The sequence below is a fragment of the Phoenix dactylifera genome, chromosome 6 (assembly GCF_051530095.1).
Source record: "Phoenix dactylifera cultivar Ajwa chromosome 6, Ajwa_hap1_PhDact_Kaust_v1.1, whole genome shotgun sequence".
Lineage (NCBI taxonomy): Eukaryota > Viridiplantae > Streptophyta > Magnoliopsida > Arecales > Arecaceae > Phoenix > Phoenix dactylifera.
Window position 1 is genome coordinate 26692800 of NC_143195.1, and position 21955 is coordinate 26714754.

Sequence of the window (21955 nt, forward strand, 5' to 3'; positions counted from 1 at the left end):
CAGGTCCTCCTTTCAATAGCTTAAACTTTTAGGCTGCAAGTCCATAATAAGTGGTATCAAAGCGAGGTCCGTTGTACATCATAATGCTTATTAGTTATGTAAGTCTCTTATTAAGGGATGCCGGGATGGAGAAGGATCCAACAGGATGAAGTAAAACCGAGGCCATGGGGGGGCCTCCCTATCAAAGTGTGAGTCCGTGTCATAGAGAAGGCTCGGTGACAAACATGAGATGTCTTTGGTGATGGAAGAGGGTGGTCGAGGAGGTAGCTGGTGAACAATGAATAGATTTCGTGGTCGACATCAAAGTTGCGTTGGTGAATAACATTAATGGGTTAGGTGAAGTGGTCTCTTGGACGTTGAATTATGCTTTATGGTCCTCCTAGGCCTGCAAGTGGCCCACATTGGCCCAAGTAGGATTGATCTTTTGGGATTGCGTTGTTTGGGCTGTTGGGCTTCCCTATTTTTATTTCTTTTTCTCTTCTACTTTTTCCTCTTTATTCTCACTCTATTGTGTTCTATTTTCTTCTCCCTCTTGTACCACTTCATCCCTAATTAAAAATATGGTAGTTTGTCCATCTTTTTGCTCAAAAAAATAGAAGTAATTTATAAATAAGTTGAAACATTAATTTGAGATATCAATTTCTCAACAACTTCCTGATTACTTTATCAGGCATTAACTTCAATTCACACTCCTACTGAATTTAATGGGACTTCCCATTTTCTATTAAAAAAAACATAAAAATAAATTTAATTTGACATGGTATATATCCTGTTTAAGTTTCATTTGGCCATCTCATGGATCCACATCTTGTTCGTGTGGAGAAATAACCTTCTAGTATACGAATCATATTCAAAAACCTGGGTATCTCTCTCTTTGAGCTACCTTCCGAGGCACTCGGCCTTAATCGTGATCATCTTAATGAAATGGAATGCACCAAAGTACTTGCTGTTATTGGCCACCTTGCACGGAACCTCATCTTACTCTTGGAGTTAGATAACATTCTGATCCAGACTTCCTGATCATCCTTCTACAAGACCAGATTGGTGGCTTACAGGTGGTGCATCAAAATCAATGGGTTGATGCTCCTCCCTTGCCAGGAACTTTAATAGTTAACATTGGTGATCTCCTACAGGTTTGTTTTTTATTAGGTACAGAAATATTAATGCAGAATAATCACATATTTGGTTCTTCATTACATGATTTACTCTAATGTAATTTCATTCAATTTAAAGGGAAAAAGAAACAAAAAGAGAAAAGACTCCCTATAATATAGGCTGATTATAGTTCCAAATTAAAAGACTCCCTCCATAATCCCGAGTGGTTTCTGAAATCTCGCTAACAAAACGGGCAAGGCGTGATCCACGTGCGAAATACCCATGCCTGATTCTTGGAGCATGCGGAGGCTTGCTAATCCTAGTTGATCCACGTGCCCGAATTTCTGAGCAATAGATGCTTGCCTTGCTTATACCATCCACTCTCCAAGGGACCTTGTAGGTAAGTGCTCTAGCGCCCTGACAAACCACCCAGAACCTCCCCTATTCCCTAAGTGTCTTTTTGACTTAAGCATTGGACGGTCCTCTGTCGAACATACTCCAGCAAGAGAACTTCTTTGTCTTTGCTATTTCAGGTCAGAGTTCGGTTGTAGAGCAAGATCTTGGACACAACCTTCCACTCCAAATAGTAGCCTCACACGACTCGAGCAGCTCTCCACCAAGCCTTTCAGCATCTCTTCCACTCGGCACCTGGGTCAAACTGGTCCTCAGTAGCAACATATACACGCGCGTGCGCACAACTTTTCAACCATGGCTTTGCTGCTAGTTTCCATGATGTAATAACCAATAGCCGATTCATTCACCATAGAGCAGAATCGGTTAATCATGCCGCAGTATACACCGAAATATGTTGTGGCTTACAATATTAGTTTTTCATATTGAAAACAAGTCTTTCGATCTGTTTGCCACTAAAGTCAAAGATGTCATGTATCGCTCCATAAGTGGCCTAAGTATGATGGCCAATTTACTCTTAATTGCTTCGTCAATCTCCAAATGTAGTAGCATGATGATGGCTACACGACAACCTTACCAAGCATGCCAAACAAACTTATTAGCAAACAAGTCTCACCAGATGTGCCAAAGAAAATTGTTGGCATACTAGAAAAGGATCATGATGATGACGAAAGCAACATAGTTTGAATAGAGACCACCTTTCTTTCTTGTTTCCTATTAGGTTTGAATAGAGACCAACATATTATATTACATTATATCATAATATATTAATAGCTACGGTTAAATTCTTAATAAAGAAAATTTTGTTAAGTTATGATGTAATTCTCAATTAAGAAAACTTTAAATGAGCAAGCATATTGCCATTTAATTAAAAATATCTAATATCTGGAGTGATTACCCCTTCCTATAGCTATGAATGTCTCTAATGGGTTGACAGTCATCTACAGAGAAGGCTCGGTAGATGATTGTAACAGTTTTGTCCTAAAGGTCTTCTACATTTGTTTTAAGGCTCTGCAGATGATTGTAACAGTTTTGTCCTAAAGGTCTTCTACATTTGTTTTAAGGCTCTGCAGATGATTGTAACAGCTCCGTAGATGATTTTAACACCTTCCTATGGTGAAAGAAAGAGAGATTGTGAGAAAGAAATAATGGTGAAAGAATTAATCAAATCCTATATTTTTTTGTTTCCATGCTGAATTTTATATAGTTTTTTCTTTGTGTTTACACTAATCTCGTTTGATTATGACATGGTGTCGAGTTGTGAATCAAGAAATGATCAGCTATAGTTATGGAATGCCTCTATGTTGCCTCTCGATGTTAAGCTACACTGTTAAATTCTCAATAAAGAAAACTTTTTAGTTTACCATAGCACCTCTGTCTTGAAGGTCTTGTACATCAGCTAATTGGGATGGCAATCATCTACAGTGTGTTGGAGTATTTCAAAATTCCAAGCCTACCTTTCTTTTTTATTATGTACTTTTTTTAGTCTCACATTGAAAAGAAATGAAACTCAAATGGTCTTTATATAGTTCTCAACCTTTTTAAATTAGTGAGCAAAGAAAGTAAGTAGCCTATGTGCGCACGAGCACGGCGCACGTACACCCTAAGTGAGAATCAACCTAAGTGATATGCCACATGGACCATTTTATAGCAACAGTAAGAATTGATCCTTTGAACAAGTTTTTATAAATATAATCTAGGAGAATCACCAGACTCGATGTAAATCATTTGAGTCACTATAAGTATTCAAAAAGATTATTAGACTCGATGTGGATTACTTTGGCTACTACGAGTATTCATGAAGATCGCTAAACTCGATGTGGACCATTTTAACCACTATGGATATTCAAGCTGGTCAAACTATAGGTTTCTTTTTGAGAATAATTTTGACTGAGCGTATTTCTCAGTCCATGAAGAGCGATAGAAGAAAAAATTGATGTAAGAGTCGAGATCTATCTTCTATAGAATTTTAAATTTTTATAATTATTTTTATTAGTCATATTTATTTTTGGAGATCTAAATCTATTTGAACTAGGAGAGAAATCTAATCTGAATTATGCAAGAGAGGATCTCACTACTATTATAAATAAGAAATATGTACCTTAGTTTTTGAGGTGTGGATCATCAATAAAAGAAAAGGAGACGTAAATTCTACTTTTGAATTTTTTTATCTTTTTCTAATTTTTTGTTGAGAGATTTGAGTTGTGCAGATTGAAGAAATTCTTTCTTCTTTACAATCGGATCAAGTTAGTATCATAGCCAAGTTTCTCTACATCTACAGAGGCAAGTTGGTATCAGAGTCATACTCTTACCTAGCAAAATTCTAACTTGATTGATCGAATCAAGTTGGTATCAGAGCTTCAATCCTCTACATCTATAGAAACTTTAGTGCATGGTTCAGATGCGCAAGTGGTACAAGCAGTTGAGAGAAGGGCTATTCATGCTTGATGTACATCGAAGGATAAAGATGAGTATAACTGCTAGTTCTACTTTGATGGATTATAAGATAAAGTTACATCTCACACAACTAAAGAAGAATATTGCCTAACTCATAAAGATCATGTCTCGATTGGCGACACCTTCAACACAAGTACTAGCAACTTTTATAGCAAAACTATCTCCAACATCTCGAGATGAAGATCTATCATTTAGTAAAGAAGACCAAAGCTGGAAATCATATTCGAGCAAAACCAAGTGGTTTAGCCCCGAGGCAAAGAAGCAAGCATTTTCCAATCTTTTGTATTGATTAGCGGGAGCTAAATCTCCTAAACAAAGAGAGCGCTAATCTTTAAGGAACACCAGACTCCATGTGGGCCATTTTAGCCACTATAAGTATTTAAGAAGATCATTAAATTCAATATGTACTACAATCGCCACTACAAATATTAGAAAAATCATCAAACTCAATGTGGATCACATTGGCTACTATGGATATTCAGAAAGATCACCAAACTCAATGTAAATCACGTTTGCTACTACAGATATTTAGGAGAATCACCGAACTCGATGTGGATTATTTTGGCTATTACAAGAATGATTGAATAGAATTCAGAAGTGAGATCCGCCACATCAAGAAGCTGAGTCACAAATTAAACTTCCGAAGACAATAACTTAGTCGTACGTCGTGTAATTACAATGATTTTATTTTTGAAATTAAATTACTTAGTTACTAAGAAAGCTGCCTAGCTACAATCTAGTGCAAAGGATACAGAACCCAGAACCATGAAAGTTATATGCATCCAATAGAGAGCTCCTTAATGGAAAACCATGAAACCGCATGGAACATTGGTATGGAGAACCATCCTAAACCAGCGCACTGCTCCAAAGTAGTCTAATGAAGATGGAATATATTTGCCAGAAACTAAAGATTGTTGGTCAGGTGGAGCACCACCATGACCACTTTCCTCCTCGAATCCCGGGAGGAGAACTCCCTCTTCACCTCGCCCTTCTCCTCGTGGAACCTCCACAGCCCTGCAAGCATTTCGTCGAGCACCGCCGCGAGGATTCCGTGGTTCACCACCTGGAAGAACCCCAGTGTCTCCGCCACCCATCTCACCTCGCTGACCACCTCCTCGCGGAGTCGGCGGGATCGATATCGTCGAAGTGGTTGGGGGGTTGGAAGAAGGAGGGAGGGATCTTGGTGCTGCCGGCGTCCACGAGGCCCTTCACGCCGGCTTTCGTGTCGTCGAAGGCTTTGATCTCCAAGGCCCGGTCGTAGTCGGAGGGACATGGTTTTCCACCGGGCTCGGCTGCTCATGCTACCCTAGTGGATGCTTCTTTACCGCATCTCTTGATAATGTTAGCAATATATTATCTAAATAAACAAATATATCTATAAATGTAATTAATGGAAACTCTTAAAAGGAGTTATACATATATATATATATATATATATATATATATATATATATATATATATATATATATATATATATATATATATATATATATATATATCATTCGGCATTCAAATAATTCTATTTTAATGCAAAATAAATCTATTCTAGCACAAGATAAATCTATGCATTTAATAAATTTATATAATAGAATTTCAAATCCTACAAATCTACTAATATTAAATCAAAAATAAAAGTAGAAGAAATTAATCTGATTGAAGGTAGGTCGAAGCGCGTAGACGCTGTCCCAAAGAAATATTTGCCCCCACGTAGGTTCTCCCGGCAATCCTTCTCTGAGATACGACTACCCTACAACTTCTTCTTCGGCACGTCTCGGAAGAAGTCAAAACGAACCCGATCGGACTTGCAGATCCTGCAAAGAGTGGAATGAAAAGAATAAAATAAACTAAATAAATATATAAAAGCAAAAAGCAAAAGTGGCTAAGAGGAGGAAGAATTTCTCCAGAGTTTTTCAACTATTTTTCTATAATTTTTCGTTTTTGAAATAGGGTGAAATGGGGGGTTTATATAGGGGTTTTTAATAGGGCATTTTGGTCATTTTTCGGACACGCGGGCGCATTCCGTGGATGCGTCCGCATCCTTCACGCGATAATTAAGCACACGCGGGCACTGGCTCAATACTAAAAACGTCCAACGGACGTTTTAATTTTCAAACGCGTACGGCCGTTTTCGTTCTCAAACGCGCACGCGGACCGAGACTCGACTGCGTGCACATTTAATTTTTCCTTTAGCACCCGGCCGTTTCCAAATCCAAACGCGCACGCGGACCGAGACTCGGCCGCGTGCGCATTTAATTTTTCCCACAATCCCCCACAAAAAAATAATTTTTTTTAAAATAATTTTAAAATCAAAATAAAATGCTGGATATCTTATATTATGTAATAGGTGTAGGTACCTTTCTGTTTGAACCTTCACTTAGTGACAATTGATATATCTATGGAGTCAAGGTGGTCTTAACCTTGAACCTCGGTCCATGGCTCAGAATAAATCAATAGCACACATAATATAGCCCGATCTGGGTTCTAAGCGGGTTGCGCTAATATGGCCATGCGCAGGTATCTATCATGTGCTTTTTAGGAAATCGCCCATTTCTCATAATCGCGGCCTCACGACTGCACATATAGGTGAGTCCTAATAAGGAAGCTAGCAAGGAAGCTCCTGCCTCTTAGGTCTCGAACTCATTAAGAGTTATACAAACGAACTCATCCTGCCGCTTGCTTTTATGAGCACTAACACCATAGGGATGAGGAAAACATGAAATAGTGCTCCTCTTAGTCACACTCTGATTTGTTTCTACCCATTGAACCTTTTAAGGTTGGGTTCACACCGTGGTGATCAATCTTTATGGGTTAAGCCCCATCCCCCTCGACGACTCCAGAACTACTGTTCTAGACAAGCCTTTAGTAAGCTGATCAGCCAAATTGTTTTCTGATTTTACAAAATTCAAGGCAATAACATTATTTTTCAATTTATATCTTAATGATTTATGACGTACTTTTAAGCGCCTGTTCATTTTTACATTGGCATTTTCTTGGTTGCATTTATCTATTGCAGATTTACAGTCACAATGTAAGGAGACAGGTGGTAAAGGTGACTCATATACTGAAAGGTCTATTAGTAGATCTCTGAGCCATTCAGCCTCAGTGCTAGTAGTGTCTAAAGTTATCAGTTCAGACTCCATGGTACTCCTAGATATCAAAGTTTGTTTGGTAGATTTCCAAAACACAACAGCTCCTCCTAGAAAAAAGACATATCCTGTGGTGGATTTAACATCTAAGGGTCGCTGATCCAGTTGGCATCACTATAGCCTTCTAGAACAGCTGGAAATCCACTAAAGTGCAAACTATAAGACTTGGTACCCTTAAGATACCTAAGGATCCTTTCTAATATTGTCCAGTGATCTCTATTTGGATTAACAGTATATCTGCTAAGTCTATTTACAGCATATGCTATGTCTGGCCTGGTGTAATTTGTTAGGAATTCTAGTGAGCCTATGATTTGAGCATATAGACTTTGAAGGACAGGAGTTCCTAAGTTCTTCTTAAGATGAGTAGAGGGATCAAATGGAGTAGAGACAAGCTGACAATCGGTATAATTGAATTTATTGAGTATTTTATCAACATAATGACTTTGGGATAGCTCAATACTATTTCCACTTCTAATTATTTTGGTATTTAAAATTAAGTCAGCTTGTCCCAAGTCTTTCATATCAAACTTATGACTTAAGAATTGTTTTACTTCATCAATTATCTGAAGATTTGTCCCAAAGATCAGTATATCATCTACATAGAGGCACAAGATCACATATTTGTGTCCAACTCTCTTGTGGTATACATATTCGTCTGTACTATTGATTTTAAATCCAAATGTCAGTATGGTTTCATCAAATTTCAAGTGCCATTGCTTGGGTGCTTGTTTAAGACCATAGAGAGATCTGACTAGTCTACAAACTTTATTTTCTTGGCATGGAATTTTAAATCCCTCTGGCTATTCCATATAAATTTCTTCATTTAAGTCTCCATTTAGAAAAGCTATTTTAACATCCATCTGATGAATCACTAATCTATGAATGGAGGTTAATGCTATAAGGACCCTAATAGTAGTAATCCTAGCTACAGGTGTATAAACATCAAAGAAATCTACCCCAGGTCTTTGAGTAAAATCCTTGGCAACTAATCTAGCCTTAAATTTATCTATAGAGCCATCAGGCCTAAGTTTCTTCTTAAAGATCCATTTGTACCCTATAGTTTTACAACCAGGAGGAAGATTAGTCAATTCCCAAGTATGATTTTGGATAATTGACTGCATCTCATTGTCCACAGCTTCTCTCCAAAAAGGTGAATCCAAAGATTTCATTGCATCCTCAAAGGTAGTTGGAGAGTCTTCTATAAGGAAGGTATAGAAATCATCTCCAAATGTTTTCTCTACCCTGGATCTTTTACTCCTCCTAGGTTCTGCTTCTACTTCTATTTCTCTTGTCCTTATTCTACTAGAGCTATTAGCTATACCGCTATCTACTCTAGTCCTAAGTGGAAAGGTGTCTTCAAAATATGTTGCATCTCTGGCTTCTATGATAGTGTTGTTACTAATATCACTTACTTCTGAATTTATCACCAGAAATTTATTGGCATTACCATTGGCTGCATAACCTATGAATATGGCATCCACTATTTTAGGCCCTATTTTCTTTCTCTTGAAATCATGTATTTTTACTTTTGCCAAGCACCCCCACACTTTCAAATAGCTAAGATTAGGTTTTCTATGTTTCCAAACTTCATATGGGGTTAGATCATTATTTTTAGAGAGAATCCTATTAAGGATATAACAGGCTGAAACTAGAGCTTCCCCCCACAAATTCTCTGGCACTCCTGAGCTTATAAGCATGGAGTTCACCATATCCATTAAAGTGCTATTCTTTTTTTCTGCTACTCTATTTGATTGGGGAGAATAGGGAACAGTCACTTCATGAATGATTCCATGATCTTCACAAAATTGAGTTATCTCATTAGATGTATATTCACCTCCCCGATCTGATCTAAGGATTTTAATTTTCTTTTCCTGTTGGTTCTCAGCTTCGATCTTAAAAATTTTAAATTTGCTGAGCACCTCATCCTTGGTTTTAATTAGATAGATAAAACAGAATTTGGATAGATCATCTATGAAGGTCACAAAATATCTCTTACCTTCCCTAGAAGTTCTACCCGAGTCACAAACATCACTATGGATCAACTCTAATAGATCTGAATCCCTATTAACAGATTTAAAAGGCTTCCTAGGGAGTTTGGCTTCTACACAAGTTTGACATTTCTCATGGTCCTTGAGATCACTTTTTGGTATTAGATTTAGGTTCATAAGTTGTTTAATTGAATTATAATTTACATGACCTAATCTACCATGCTAGATAGAAGGGGGTTCTATATTCATAATCAAAGAATTTTCATTTATTGAAGGAGCTATTATATTCAACTTGAATAATCCTTCACTAAGGAATCCTTTTCCAATAAACATTACACTATGAGAAATTACAACTTTATTGGACTCAAAACAAGACGAAAGCCTTGCTGGATAAGCAAGGAACCACTAATGAGGTTTCTTCTAACAACTGGAACATGTTGAACGCCGTGCAGTTTCTCCGATCGGAGTTGTGTCGGAGAAACTTTCACTTGTAAGGACTCCCCCCGAGGGGGTTGGGGGGGAAACGTCCATATAAACACTCCCCCCGAGGGGGTTGGGGGGGAAACGTTCCATAACCTAATCCTTAGATAAGGGAGTGCTTTGTGACAGGACTTTACCAGAGGTAAGCTTTAAGTCCACACGTCCTACTCCTAGCACACGTGCCTCCGAGCTGTTTGCCATGATCACAGCTCCTCCATTTGAGATATGGTAAGAAAAAAACCAGGAGCGATCCGAACAAATATGAATACCAGCTCCGGTATCAATCCACCAATCAAGTGCTTATAAAGTTATGTTAACTTAAGGAGTGAAGGAAACAGACCTGAAAGCTGTCTCAGAGAGCCAACGCCGGAAGTCACCATGTTGACTTGAGCACTGGTTGTGTGTGGACCCTTCTTCTTAGATTGAAGAGGTGCAGTCTTTTTATAGGAGCACTGGAGAGACAAATGGTTGGTCCGACCACACACATAACAGAAACAAGCACCACCTTCCTCTTTCTTCTTCTGCTGCTCTTGGGATTGAATAGGTTTCCCATTGTAGTGGTGGTTTGATTTTCTAGGGTTGTAGGGTTTCTTTTTGAAATTCTTACGGAAGGGTCGGTTCTGATTTTTCTTAGGAGGGGCCTCTACATTATATGCATTTTTCTTGGGTCCAGTAGAGGTATTACTTCTCAACCTGTGCTGCTCTTCAATCCTAATGAAGTTCAAGACTTGGGTTAGGGTGAGAACTCCTTGGGTATGGCTCAGGGTCTTAGCAAAATCAGACCAGGAAGTAGGTAGTTTATCTATCAGACAGGCTACCTGGAATGATTCATCCAAATTGGTTCCATTAGCCCTAAGCTGGTGGATCAGGATTTCAAAATCATGGATTTGGTCGTTCATAGGCTTTGAGTCCACCATCCTAAATTTATTGAAGTCGGAGGCCTTGAACCTCTTTACCCCAGCATCATCAAGACCATATTTGCTATCTAGCATATCCTAGAGTTCTTTGGCACTCTTGGCTGTGTAATAGATATCATACAGCCTCTCAGAAAGAGCACCTAGGATTCTATGGATACAATGATAATCTATCTCATCATGTGTCCTAGAGGGTGTGCTAGTGGAGGCAGAATATTCAGTATTGGAAGAGGTAGTTGGGTTGGACCCGTTATCAACTTCAGAAAATAAACAAGTACTTCTTTGGATTGTTAGCAATATATTATCTAAATAAACAAATATATCTATAAATGCAATTAATGGAAAATCTTAAAAGGAGTTATATATATATATCATTCGGCATCCAAATAATTCTATTTTAATGCAAAATAAATCTATTCTAGCACAAGATAAATCTACGCATTCAATAAATTTATATAATAGAATTTCAAATCCTACAAATCTACTAATATTAAATCAAAAATAAAAGTAGAAGAAATTAGCCTGATTGAAGGTAGGTCGAAGCGCGTAGACGCTGTTCCAAAGAAGTATTTGCCCCCACGTACGGGTCTCCCGGCAATCCTTCTCTGAGATACGACGACTCTACAACTTCTTCTTCAGCATGTCTCGGAAGAAGTCAAAACGAACCCGATCAGACTTGCAGATCCAGCAAAGAGTGGAATGGAAAGAATAAAATAAACTAAATAAATATATAAAAGCAAAAAAGCAAAAGTGGCTAAGAGGAGGAAGAATTTTTCCAGAGTTTTTCTACTATTTTTTTGTCTTTAAAATAGGATGAAATGGAGGGTTTATATAAAAATTTTTAATGGAACATTTTGGTCATTTTTCGGACATGCGGGCGCATTCCGTGGATGCGTCCGCGTTCTTCATGCGATAATTAAGCGCACACAAGCGCTGGCTCAATACCTAAAACGTCCAACGGACGTTTTAATTTTCAAATACATACGGCTATTTTCGTTCTCAAATGCGCATGTGGATCGAGTTTCGGTCCGCATGCGTATTTAATTTTTTCTTTGGCGTCCGACCGTTTCCAAATCCAAACAGTGCACGCAGCATTTAATTTTTCCCACAGATAAGTCTTTTGTTTGCCCACGTTACTTCGACAGTGAGAGAAGCCCTGTCCCATACCGCAATCCAACTCCGGTTTGTTTTGTTTCTCTTTCAATGTTGATCTCTTCCAAATACACTCCGCAGTACTAATTTTGGAAAGAAAAATCCGCCACAGAAAAGGTCTTCCCCTCACCCACCACCCTCCCAGTGGAGTACTTTAAAACCACACACCCTCCTCCCACAATTCTCATAACGCATAGCACTCAATTCAAAGTAGCCACCATGTCCATCGACGACGACCGGGCCGGTGCGATGAAAGCATTCGACGAGACGAAAGCCGGCGTGAAGGGCCTCGTCGACGCCGGCATCCGCAAGATCCCTCCCTTCTTCTTCCAGCCACCCGACCACTTGGACGGTATCAACCCCTCCAACTCGGACGGTGCCACTGCTCGCCTCCAAATCCCCGTCATCGACCTCCGAGGCTCCGACTCTGACAGCGCCCGGCGAAAGGAGGTTGTGGCCGAGGTGAGGCGGGCATCTGAGACGCTGGGGTTCTTCCAGGTGGTCAACCACGGCGTCCCTGCGCCGGTGCTCGACGAAATGCTTGCAGGAGTGAGGACGTTTAACGAGGCGGCGGCCGAGGTGAAGAGGGAATACTACACCAGGGATCCGGCGAAGAAGGTGCAGTTCAATAGTAATTTCGATCTGTACCAGGCGCCGGCGGCAAATTGGAGGGACACCATGTTCTGTGCGATGGCGCCGGAACCTCCAAGACCGGATGAACTGCCTCTGGCTTGCAGGTATTTGACCCGTTGGTTTAGATTGGGATGGCAATCGCGCCCTACTCTCCTTTCATATCGCGAGTTATTTAATTTCTATTTGTGTTTACAAGTTTTTAAATGAGAGAAATGCTACGGTAATTCAGAAGAACCACTCTAAAAAAGATCGCTCAACTAACTTGCCAGCACTCCATTGGTTCATTATGAGGCACCATTCACAACTGAAAATACAAAGGGAGCAATGAGAATGCAACAAACCAGCTAAGTGTTTTTTTGACAATTAGATTTTTTTTAGTTACTAAAGCATTTTTGTTAATTAAAATTTAGATCCTTTGTAGTTCGGGTATGGTGGATCAGATCCAGCCCCGCAATCATGGATGTAGTAGTCCAAGATCATATGGTCCAAGATTGAATTTGCCGTATGTGTATTTATTCTACTCAGTTAATTTTCCAATCAAATGCTATCTTAGTTTTTCTTAGTTTAATTATACCAATTTATATAGATAACTTGAAACTTTAATTTGATATATCGATTTATCAAAAACTTCTTCAAAACTTTAATAGTCTATGGGTAACTAAGGACCTTGTTAACTTCTCTCTAGCCCTTTCTAAAGAAGAGGTCTAAGATTTTGAGGGAGAAAGAGAGATAGCGAGAGAGGGTCCAAGTGTGTTCCAATTGGGTTCTTTGGCATACATGGCCGGAAAACACACCCTCTCTCCCCATCTCCTTCTCCCTTCTCTCCCTTTTTGATTGAAGTGGAGCATATTTGGAGTTTGTAACTTATGAAAAGATTTAAATTTTAAAAAATAAAACCAATCTTGTGTGATATGTGTTAAGTATTTCAAAGATTTTAAAACTCTTTTTTTTTAGTCTTCCATCAGATATGTGGAAGCAAGTCTTCTTGTTTAAATAGATTTCTTTTTCCAAGAAGCCCAAATCATGCTTTATGGAATTAGGCTAATGACCACGGGCGCGCGTGCTCGACTCTTTGGAAGCGAATATTGATTTCCTGAACATTAGTTTCCGCATGAGAAGCAATGTTTTCGAAATATCATATACCTCGAAAACATAGTATCTTATCAGTATCTTTCCAATAGCTTAAATTCTTAGGCTGCGAGTCCATGATAAGTGGTATTAAAGCGAGATTCTTTCTACCTCTTATTAGGAGATAACAAGGTCAAGAAGGATCCGATACGATCGAGTAGAACCGAAGCCATAGGTGGGCCTCCCTCTCTCAAAGTTCGAGCCAACCATAATAAGGGCATCAGTCCATGCCACATAAGAGAAGCCTCGAGACAAACCAGCAATGTCGTTGGTGATGGAGGGGGTGGCTGAGGAGGTAGCTGGTGAACAATAAATAGTTCTTGTGGTAGAGATCAGAGGTAGCATTGGTGGATAACATTAACGGGTTAAGTGAATCGGTCCCCCCATCGCATGGGTAGTAGGATCCGTGTGGCCCTTTACACATTGTATTTTGTTTTATGGGCCTCCTAGCCCTGCAAGTGGCCCACATTGGACCTGGGATGTGCGGGTTGTACGTAGGATTGATCCTTGGGAACTCTTTGTTTGGGCTGTTGGGCTTTCTTATTTTTATTTATTTTTCTCTTTTATTTTTTTCACTTTATTCTCTCTCTATCATGTTCTATTTTCTTCTCCCTCTTGTACCCACTTCATTCTTAATTAAACATATGGTAGTTTGTCCATCTTTTTGCTCAAAAAATTAGAAGTAATTTATAAATAAGTTGAAACATTAACTTGAGATACCAAATTCTCAACAACTTTCTGATTACTTTATCAGGCATTAACCTCAATTCACACTCTTAATGAACTTAATGGGACTTCCCATTTTCTATTTAAAAAATATAAAAAGAACTTTAATTCGATATATTGTTGGTAAAATCCCGTTTAAGTTTCATTTAGCATCTCATGGATCTGCATCTTGTTTGTGCAGAGAAATAACCTTCCAGTATGCAAATCATATTCAAAAAGTGGGGATCTTTCTCTTTGAGCTACTTTCCGAGGCACTCGGCCTTAATCGTGATCATCTTAATGAAATGGAATGTGCCAAAGGACTTGGTGTTGTTGCCCACTACTATCCACCTTGCCCGGAGCCTCACCTCACTCTTGGAACTAGCAAACATTCTGATCCAGACTTCCTGACCATCCTTCTACAAGACCAGATTGGTGGCTTACAAGTGGTGCATCAAAACCAATGGATTGATGTGCCTCCTTTGCCTGGAGCTTTAATAGTTAACATTGGTGATCTACTACAGGTATGTTTTTCATTAGGTACAGAAGTTTTAATGCAGAAAAATCACATATTTGGTACTTCATTACATGATTTACTCTAATGTAGTTTCATTCATTAAAAAAAAAAACAAAGAAAGAAGGAAAAGATTCACTCTAACATAGCCTGATTATAGTATTAAATTCGAAGGATATAGATTCTCATTGCTAGATTATCATTTTCCTATTGTATTTCTGGAATCTACAGCTGATCTCCAATGATAGGCTTAAGAGCGTGGAGCACAGGGTGCTTGCAAATAAGAGTGTGGGCCCTAGAATTTCAGTGGCATGCTTCTTTACCACACATTTTTACCCATCTACGAAGCTCTATGGCCCTATCAAGAAGTTATTATCCAACGAAAGACCGATGTATAAAGAAGTATCAGTGAAGGATTATGTCACCTACTACAACTCGAAAGGACTTGATGGACAATCAGCACTGAACTATTTTAAGATATGATTAAAAGTCAGAACAATTTAGTCTGCCGAATTTCACTGAAATCCAAAGGATTGAAGATATATATAGATATCTGTGTTTATTGTAATGGAGAAATTGTATGAAGTATTTTGTTGCAGGTCCTCATGATTCCACAAGGTCTGTACTAATTCATAGAATGGATTCTACATCTTGAAATGTTAGCAATATTCTCAGCAGGTGACACTAAGACGAACCGATATCGATTTATCTCAATTAATATGAAAGGAGATGTCTTTTATTGTTCTTAATGCTTTTAGACATTTAGACTCAATTTAAAAGCCTCTAATAACAACTCATTGCGAGGACCTATGTGGGCATGTGTTTAGATCATAACAATTATGTACTGGACAGATTTTGGATATTTATAGAGAGCCAAAAAGACTCAAATAATACCTTCTAATTAGCCTGTAAATGAGATTATGGGTCATTACAAATGATATTAGAGGGGACTCATTCTATAACCCATATAAACTAGAGACATTATAGCATGGGCATTTTAAGGTTGATCGCGGGCTAATTATGGTACTTAAATGGGGGAAGAATGTTAGGACCATGTGGGTGTGTGTTTAATTCCATAAAAGTTATGCATTAAAAAAATCTTGGGTATTTATACAGGACAAAATAATTCAATAATACCTTCCAACTAGCTTTTTTAAATGAGATTCTAAATCATCCTCAATTGTTATACTAACTCACAATATCTGCTATATCATATATGGCACTTCCTATAATTCAACAAGACTATTAGTAATAAGAGTTAAATAGCAATGTTATTTAACTAAAATGATTGGGTAAATTATTCAAATAATTTTAGATAAAATGAATTATGTAGCACATTTATTTTAGGTGGCAAGGCATCACATAGACGACATAAAGTAGTAGAAATCATTGCAAAAGATATAAGAATCCAGTTCAAGTTGATTGTATTGATGGAGCCAAAGTAAATAAGTTATCAGTTGAGGCGTAATTTCACTGTCCTTAAGAATAGATCGCGCCCCTCGGAGAATGAATCTCGAAGCGTACACTCGCAGATGCAGTGACTCTATCGAACACCTCCCCTACACGCGATGATCGAGCGCGACACGCCCGGTTAACACGTTTCCGAATCGAATCTGCCAATTTTGGCTTGGACCTCTATTGGGCTCATGCGCGCGTGGGCTACTTACTTTCTTTGCTTCACCAAGTTAAAAGGTTGAAGACTACATAAAGACCTTTTGAGTTTTATCTCTTTCCAATATGGGACTAAAGAAAATACACCAGACAAAAGATAAAAGACAAAAGACAAAGAAGGGCAGACTTGGAATTTTGAAATATTCCAACACCTATTAATAAAATGACTATGTTCAGGTTAAACATTTTGATCAAAATATAGGCAAATTATATTCAAATTGGCACTTATTACCAAATATATTTTTGTTTTGACAAGCCATGAGCCTCACGATCCTTATCTAATCTAATCAATAGCCAACCTAAGATGTAATATATACTTGCAAATTGACGGCATACTGTTGGTATCCAACATATCATCGATGAAACAGGATAGGCAGTGCCTGATTTGAATAGACCAAAATTGCTAGTATATCTTACTTTCCTCATAGATTCATGACTGTAGAATTTTGATCTCTCCTCCTTATCCTGCTTATGGAACCTTCTTACACCTTTAAGCATGTCCTCCAGCACACCAATTGTGATCCCAAGGTTCACCACCTGAAACAATCCCCACAAAATGGCTGTGTTCAGGTCAAAAATTTTGATCAAAATAGAGGTAGATTATATTCAGGTTGGCACGTATTAGCAAAATATATTTGTGTTTAGACAATCCATGAGCCTCATGACCTCACTTAATCTAATCAATTTCTGTTTTATGAAGAATAATGAAGTTCTACAACTACACTCTAGCTTAGTGAGTAGAGAAGATAGAGGAAAAGCTGTTGCAGAACAAAAATAACCTCAAATGATTTGAATACATGGCTTCCAAACCATGGTATTAGGTGTGGCAAAATTCTAGCTCGGGTTCGATTTGGGTTAAATCTATAGCGATAAATTTTTTTTTCCTGACTCGATTTGATTAACCTAAACATTAAAATCTTGCATACAATTTAAGAGTAAAGTTCTATAAAATTAATATGGTTTCACTTAGGTCAATCTGATGCCAACCAGATTTCCTCCGGTCGAAAAGTGTTATGGTAAGTAGTAAGAATCTGGATTGTCCAGATTTCCAAAAGCCATAGATAAGAGTCCAAATTGTCTGAATTTGTAGACTAAACCTGGCTCGGTCTTAGATTTGGACAATTTCTTTTTGTCCATGCCAGAAAGTTGAACAGTGATTATATACTGTATGGACCCAATCTTTTGCCAAGCAAGGCTGTATCAGTTGAGCAAGTGAGACAAAATTTGGCCACCCCTCAACCTAATCCTGGTCCAACACATTATTATTACAGAACAAAAGCCAAGAGCCCAAGTCCGTCCTGGTCAGGGCTAAAGCAGGGGTTCCGGTCCGGTCCGATCATGCTGAAAGAAGAAAAGTGATTGCTGAATCATCAATTATGACCTTCAGTCAACCAAGCATCACTTGCATAGGCTGCATTTTGATCATCTATGTTAGATAAATTTATTTCATCTTATTAAATCAACTTAGTCGGACCATACCGTATGTCAAATAAGAACATTACTGCAATACTGCATGATGTTGATTCATGAGCTTTAGGTGCAAAATTTCGAGTATGTTCTAACATGGGCAGGTTAAGATATTCTTTATCGACCATATCTTATATTTGCTTCAGTGTTGGCTTTATTGCATGTCATGCTGCTAATTAGTATTTGACTTTTAAAAATTCAATATTTTGCTTGACATTAATTGGAAACCAGGTATGATCCACCTTCATGAAAACATTAGTACTAAAAATTTCAATTTGCTTTGGCTTATCACCTTAGTATTTGACTGGTACCAAGCCAGTATCTTTTTTATCAGGTCCATTTCTCAGTTAATTTTTGGACATGGTTTTATTTTTGTTGCAGCACGGACTTGAGGTTAAATCAGCCAAGATATGCAACGCTCCCCAATATAATGAAAGCTAAATCAAAGGTCATCAAGAAATTTACTCCTAAAGAGTTAAATGTGGAGATTAAGTCAGATCTAGAGGTGGTTCAGGTCACTGAACCTCCAAAAAGGAAAGCTGGTGTTATCGTTTCCTATGTGGATGAGCTCGTTGACAAGTTGAAGAATGAAGCTCGTGTCTTGTAATGTTTTGGTGAGTGGACATCATGACTGATGGGAGTTCGTTGCTGCAACTGGTTCAGTTTGGCCTCACCTCACATCGCCACAACGAAAAACCACAGTTGTTCATGATGGCAAAGTAGAAATTTCAAATAAATTCTGTGTGTACGTTTTGGTAATAGTACGATACCTTATCGAATAAATTAGGGGCACAGATACTAGTTAAGATAAAAATTCATGTATCAGACAAGCTGCACCATCCTATGGTCACCTGAAATTATCTCCACCCACTCCTCCCCACCAACTTCAATACTTCTTGAATTGTGATTCTCCTCCAATGCAATATGTTTCTTGTAGGATATCTAGCGACTTGAATTTCAGCTGAGTTGATCACCTTCCACTTCTGTTTGACTTGAATATGTTAGTTGCATAAGTTTCACAGTTAGGACTTTTACGAGATACGTTAACTATATGATGCACCAGCATTAGATAATTTTTTGAGCAGGACATTTTAAAGAGATATTATTCATAAACACTTTTAAAATGTCAAGTATCTTACACAGTTTTAGGAAATCTGTTTTACCATCATGAGTGGCAGATTACTTGAGTAGCCTGTCTGTGAATCTTGATCGTGCTTATTTGATTCTATGCACATGAATTTGAGAAAGTGAATTCCAACTTTTTGTGATAGACTTGTCAAAGCTCTTGGAACCTTATGATAGTTATTAAACATGTTTCTCTTTTGTGCTTTTATCACAGAACTGCAAGTAGATACTGAGTGTACTGTGTTATACTACACTGGTCCATGTGTGGTGTGGTATAAGAATCATTGCCTTGATCTCTTATCATTGGATTGAAAGCCTTATTCAGCGTCACTGAAGAAAAAGAATCTTATTTTCGTAGGCAACAATGAGGACATCAATGATATTAGTGCAACAACCAAAAACTAAAAGTGGGCAGGAAAAGTATAATTTCACGCTTGAGTTGAGGTAAACATATTGTCAAATGCTTCTATGCTAGAGCTTCTATACCAACTTCATACAAATTCGAAGCAGCACATTCTTCATGACCATCTAATAAACTAGGAAAAAATGTTTTTGCAAAATCATTGTCGTGCTCCTGAATAAAGTTGCAAGTCCATTGGCATGCCTTATAGTGATCCGTTTAACTAAGAATTAATCATCGCTTGCTGACAGACACATAGCTTAGTTCCACCTTTGTATTGTGATATTGAGAATAGTCATAAGAAATGACTCATAGCTGGAAGAAATTGATTAAATATGGTAAAGGCTAGCTTGTCAGTGGCTTGATAATTGCAACTTGTGAAGACAATGGTGAAGACAAATTAATACTGACAGACAATTTCCATCAGTCTCTGTGTTTTGCAGGCATGGCTGATGCGCATGGTTGCAGTTCTGTTCAGTTCTAACACAGGATCTACCCTGCTGCCCAGACTGCGGTCTGGAACAAAACTTAGGAGGCAAGTGAAAAGCTTACCGCTCTCCTGGAAACGAAGAACTAGGTAAGTGCTCAAGGAACTAGTAAATGAGAACAAAAAAGGCTTCTTCAGGAATAGGTGTCAATAGTGCACAAGGCCAATTAGACCAGCTTAGGCATCTGCTTGAGGAGTTATCGATTGATCAAAGTAAAAGAGAATTGAGGAATGGTGCCCTGAGAGTCAAATAGGAACTCGAGAAAGATATACTTTGCCTGAAGGAACTTGGTCTTGTTAAGGGGAGGTACCAGGTTTGAATCCAAATGCTGGCATTCCTGTCATGTTCCTGAAATAAGCTTGAATTGAGGAATCGAGTGTTACTAGCAAGGGCCTATTGTGCCATCTCATCTCGAAACTGAAAAAAATACCTAAATAAAAATAAAAAGGTTCAGATTTCAGAAAAAAACAGAATCAGTGGGTTCCATGTTGACCTCGTGTTGATGTTTGTACTGGCCTAGCATGGTTCAACAAATGTAGACCCTTGGAGAAATCTTGCTTACAAAAAAGTATAACTACGTAATGCAAGAAAGGTCATTCACAGGGAACATGATACTAGCGTACTATTGGAAGAAGGTGGTGCAGCAACCAAGTAGAAAGGCCCAAATAAATAAGATAATGAGAAAGTGCAAATGAGTAAGGGTGCAATTGAGAGGAAGTAAGTCAGAATATATGCTGAAAGAGAGTAGGAAATAAGTGGTTAGAGAAATAGATGGGAATGGAGGAAGAGTGGAAGAGGTAAATAGAGCCAGAATATATGTTGCTTTGTGTAAATAGCAAACTACTGAACAAGGAGCAAAACGCAAAGGATGGGGAAATGTGGAAAATGGAAGAATAAGAGGATGTTAAAAGGGTAAAAGAAGGAAACCAAGCATGAAGAAAGAGAGGTAGTTGTATCTTGCACACACTTTTGATTAAACTAAGCATAGCTACCTATAGCAAGAGTGTGAGATCTCCTACAAGGACCTAAAGGAGGGGCGACAGGGTTGCAGGAAGAAAAGTAGCAGCAGCGCAAAACAAAGGGGTATCATTTGGAACCCTTAAAATGCTCAGGAAAAAAAGCGGCAAGTTGAGGGGAAAAATGAGACATTTACAGTGGTTGGAAGAGAACATTTCAGAACTCCGACTAAATGACCTCCAAATAAGGAACCAAAAGTAGCTCCATATAGCCCTAAAACTGGAGGGAAAAAGAAAAAAAAAACCTTCTACAAGTTGGGAAGCATTCTAATGACCACTAATGGCACAAACACCAGATTGTAATGTTGTTTTTGCAGAATTATATGCAAGAAGTTCCTTAAAATGTAATTCAGATATCATCAATTTATGTCAAGGGACAATACAACACATGAAGATAAGACTGCACAACTCACCAAATGCATTGACATGGTACACTATTGCTTGCTACAGCATGATGAGAAAACATTTACCTTGTATGGATCTCTGTATCTTTGTTTTTTGGGTTTTGTCAGGAATCTCTTTGCTTTCTTTACCATCGTATGTGCAGCCCTCTGTGCTCCTTAAAGGCACAAACAATTATTGAAGTGATGAAATATGAATAAGATAAGAAGAATAGTGAAAATCTATCAAATAATTACTAAAAAAGGGGAGAATATTATCTAACTCTCCAACATCATGTCTATAAACACAAGCACCAGCAACTTCTATAGCAAAGCTATTTCCTATATCTTGAGATGAGATGACCAAAGCCAAAAATCATCTTCGTGCAAAACCAAGTGGTTCAACCGTGAGGCAAGGAAGCAAGCATTTTTCCATCTTCCGTTTTTACTTAGCAGGAGCTAAATATCCTAAACAAGGGAAGTCTTAATTTAAGAGGATCACCAGACTCCATGTGGACCACTTTAGCCACCAAAAGTATTCAACAAGATCACTAGATTAATGTGGACTATTTTGACTACTATGGATATTCAAGAGGATCACCAAACTTGACGTGGATCATGTTGGCCACTTCAGGTATCTAGAAGAATCACCCAACTCGATGTTGATTATTTTGGCCATTATAAGAAGGATTTAATAGAGCTGAGTAGCAAACCAAACTTTTAGAGACAATAACTTGGTCATACGATCCCTGATTAAAATGATCTTTTTTTTTTTTAAGTTAGG

At 38.2% G+C, this 21955-nt stretch overlaps 1 protein-coding gene across 2 annotated transcripts; it reads left to right on the forward strand.

The window, feature by feature from the left end:
* Window positions 1-11628: 11628 nt before the first annotated feature.
* Window positions 11629-18338, forward strand: LOC149753381 (1-aminocyclopropane-1-carboxylate oxidase homolog 1-like). Of its 2 annotated transcripts, none has more exons than XM_089923937.1 (3): window positions 11629-12381; window positions 14313-14634; window positions 18144-18338. In XM_089923937.1, exons 1-3 carry the CDS (start codon window positions 11864-11866, stop codon window positions 18201-18203), a joined length of 900 nt encoding a protein of 299 aa, XP_089780063.1. In that variant the 5' UTR covers window positions 11629-11863; the 3' UTR covers window positions 18204-18338. The 2 variants fall into 2 exon arrangements, with proteins under 2 accessions (XP_089780063.1, XP_089780062.1); XM_089923936.1 differs by lacking the exon at window positions 18144-18338 and adding an exon at window positions 14856-15373 and having other exon boundaries at window positions 11645-12381.
* Window positions 18339-21955: the final 3617 nt, after the last annotated feature.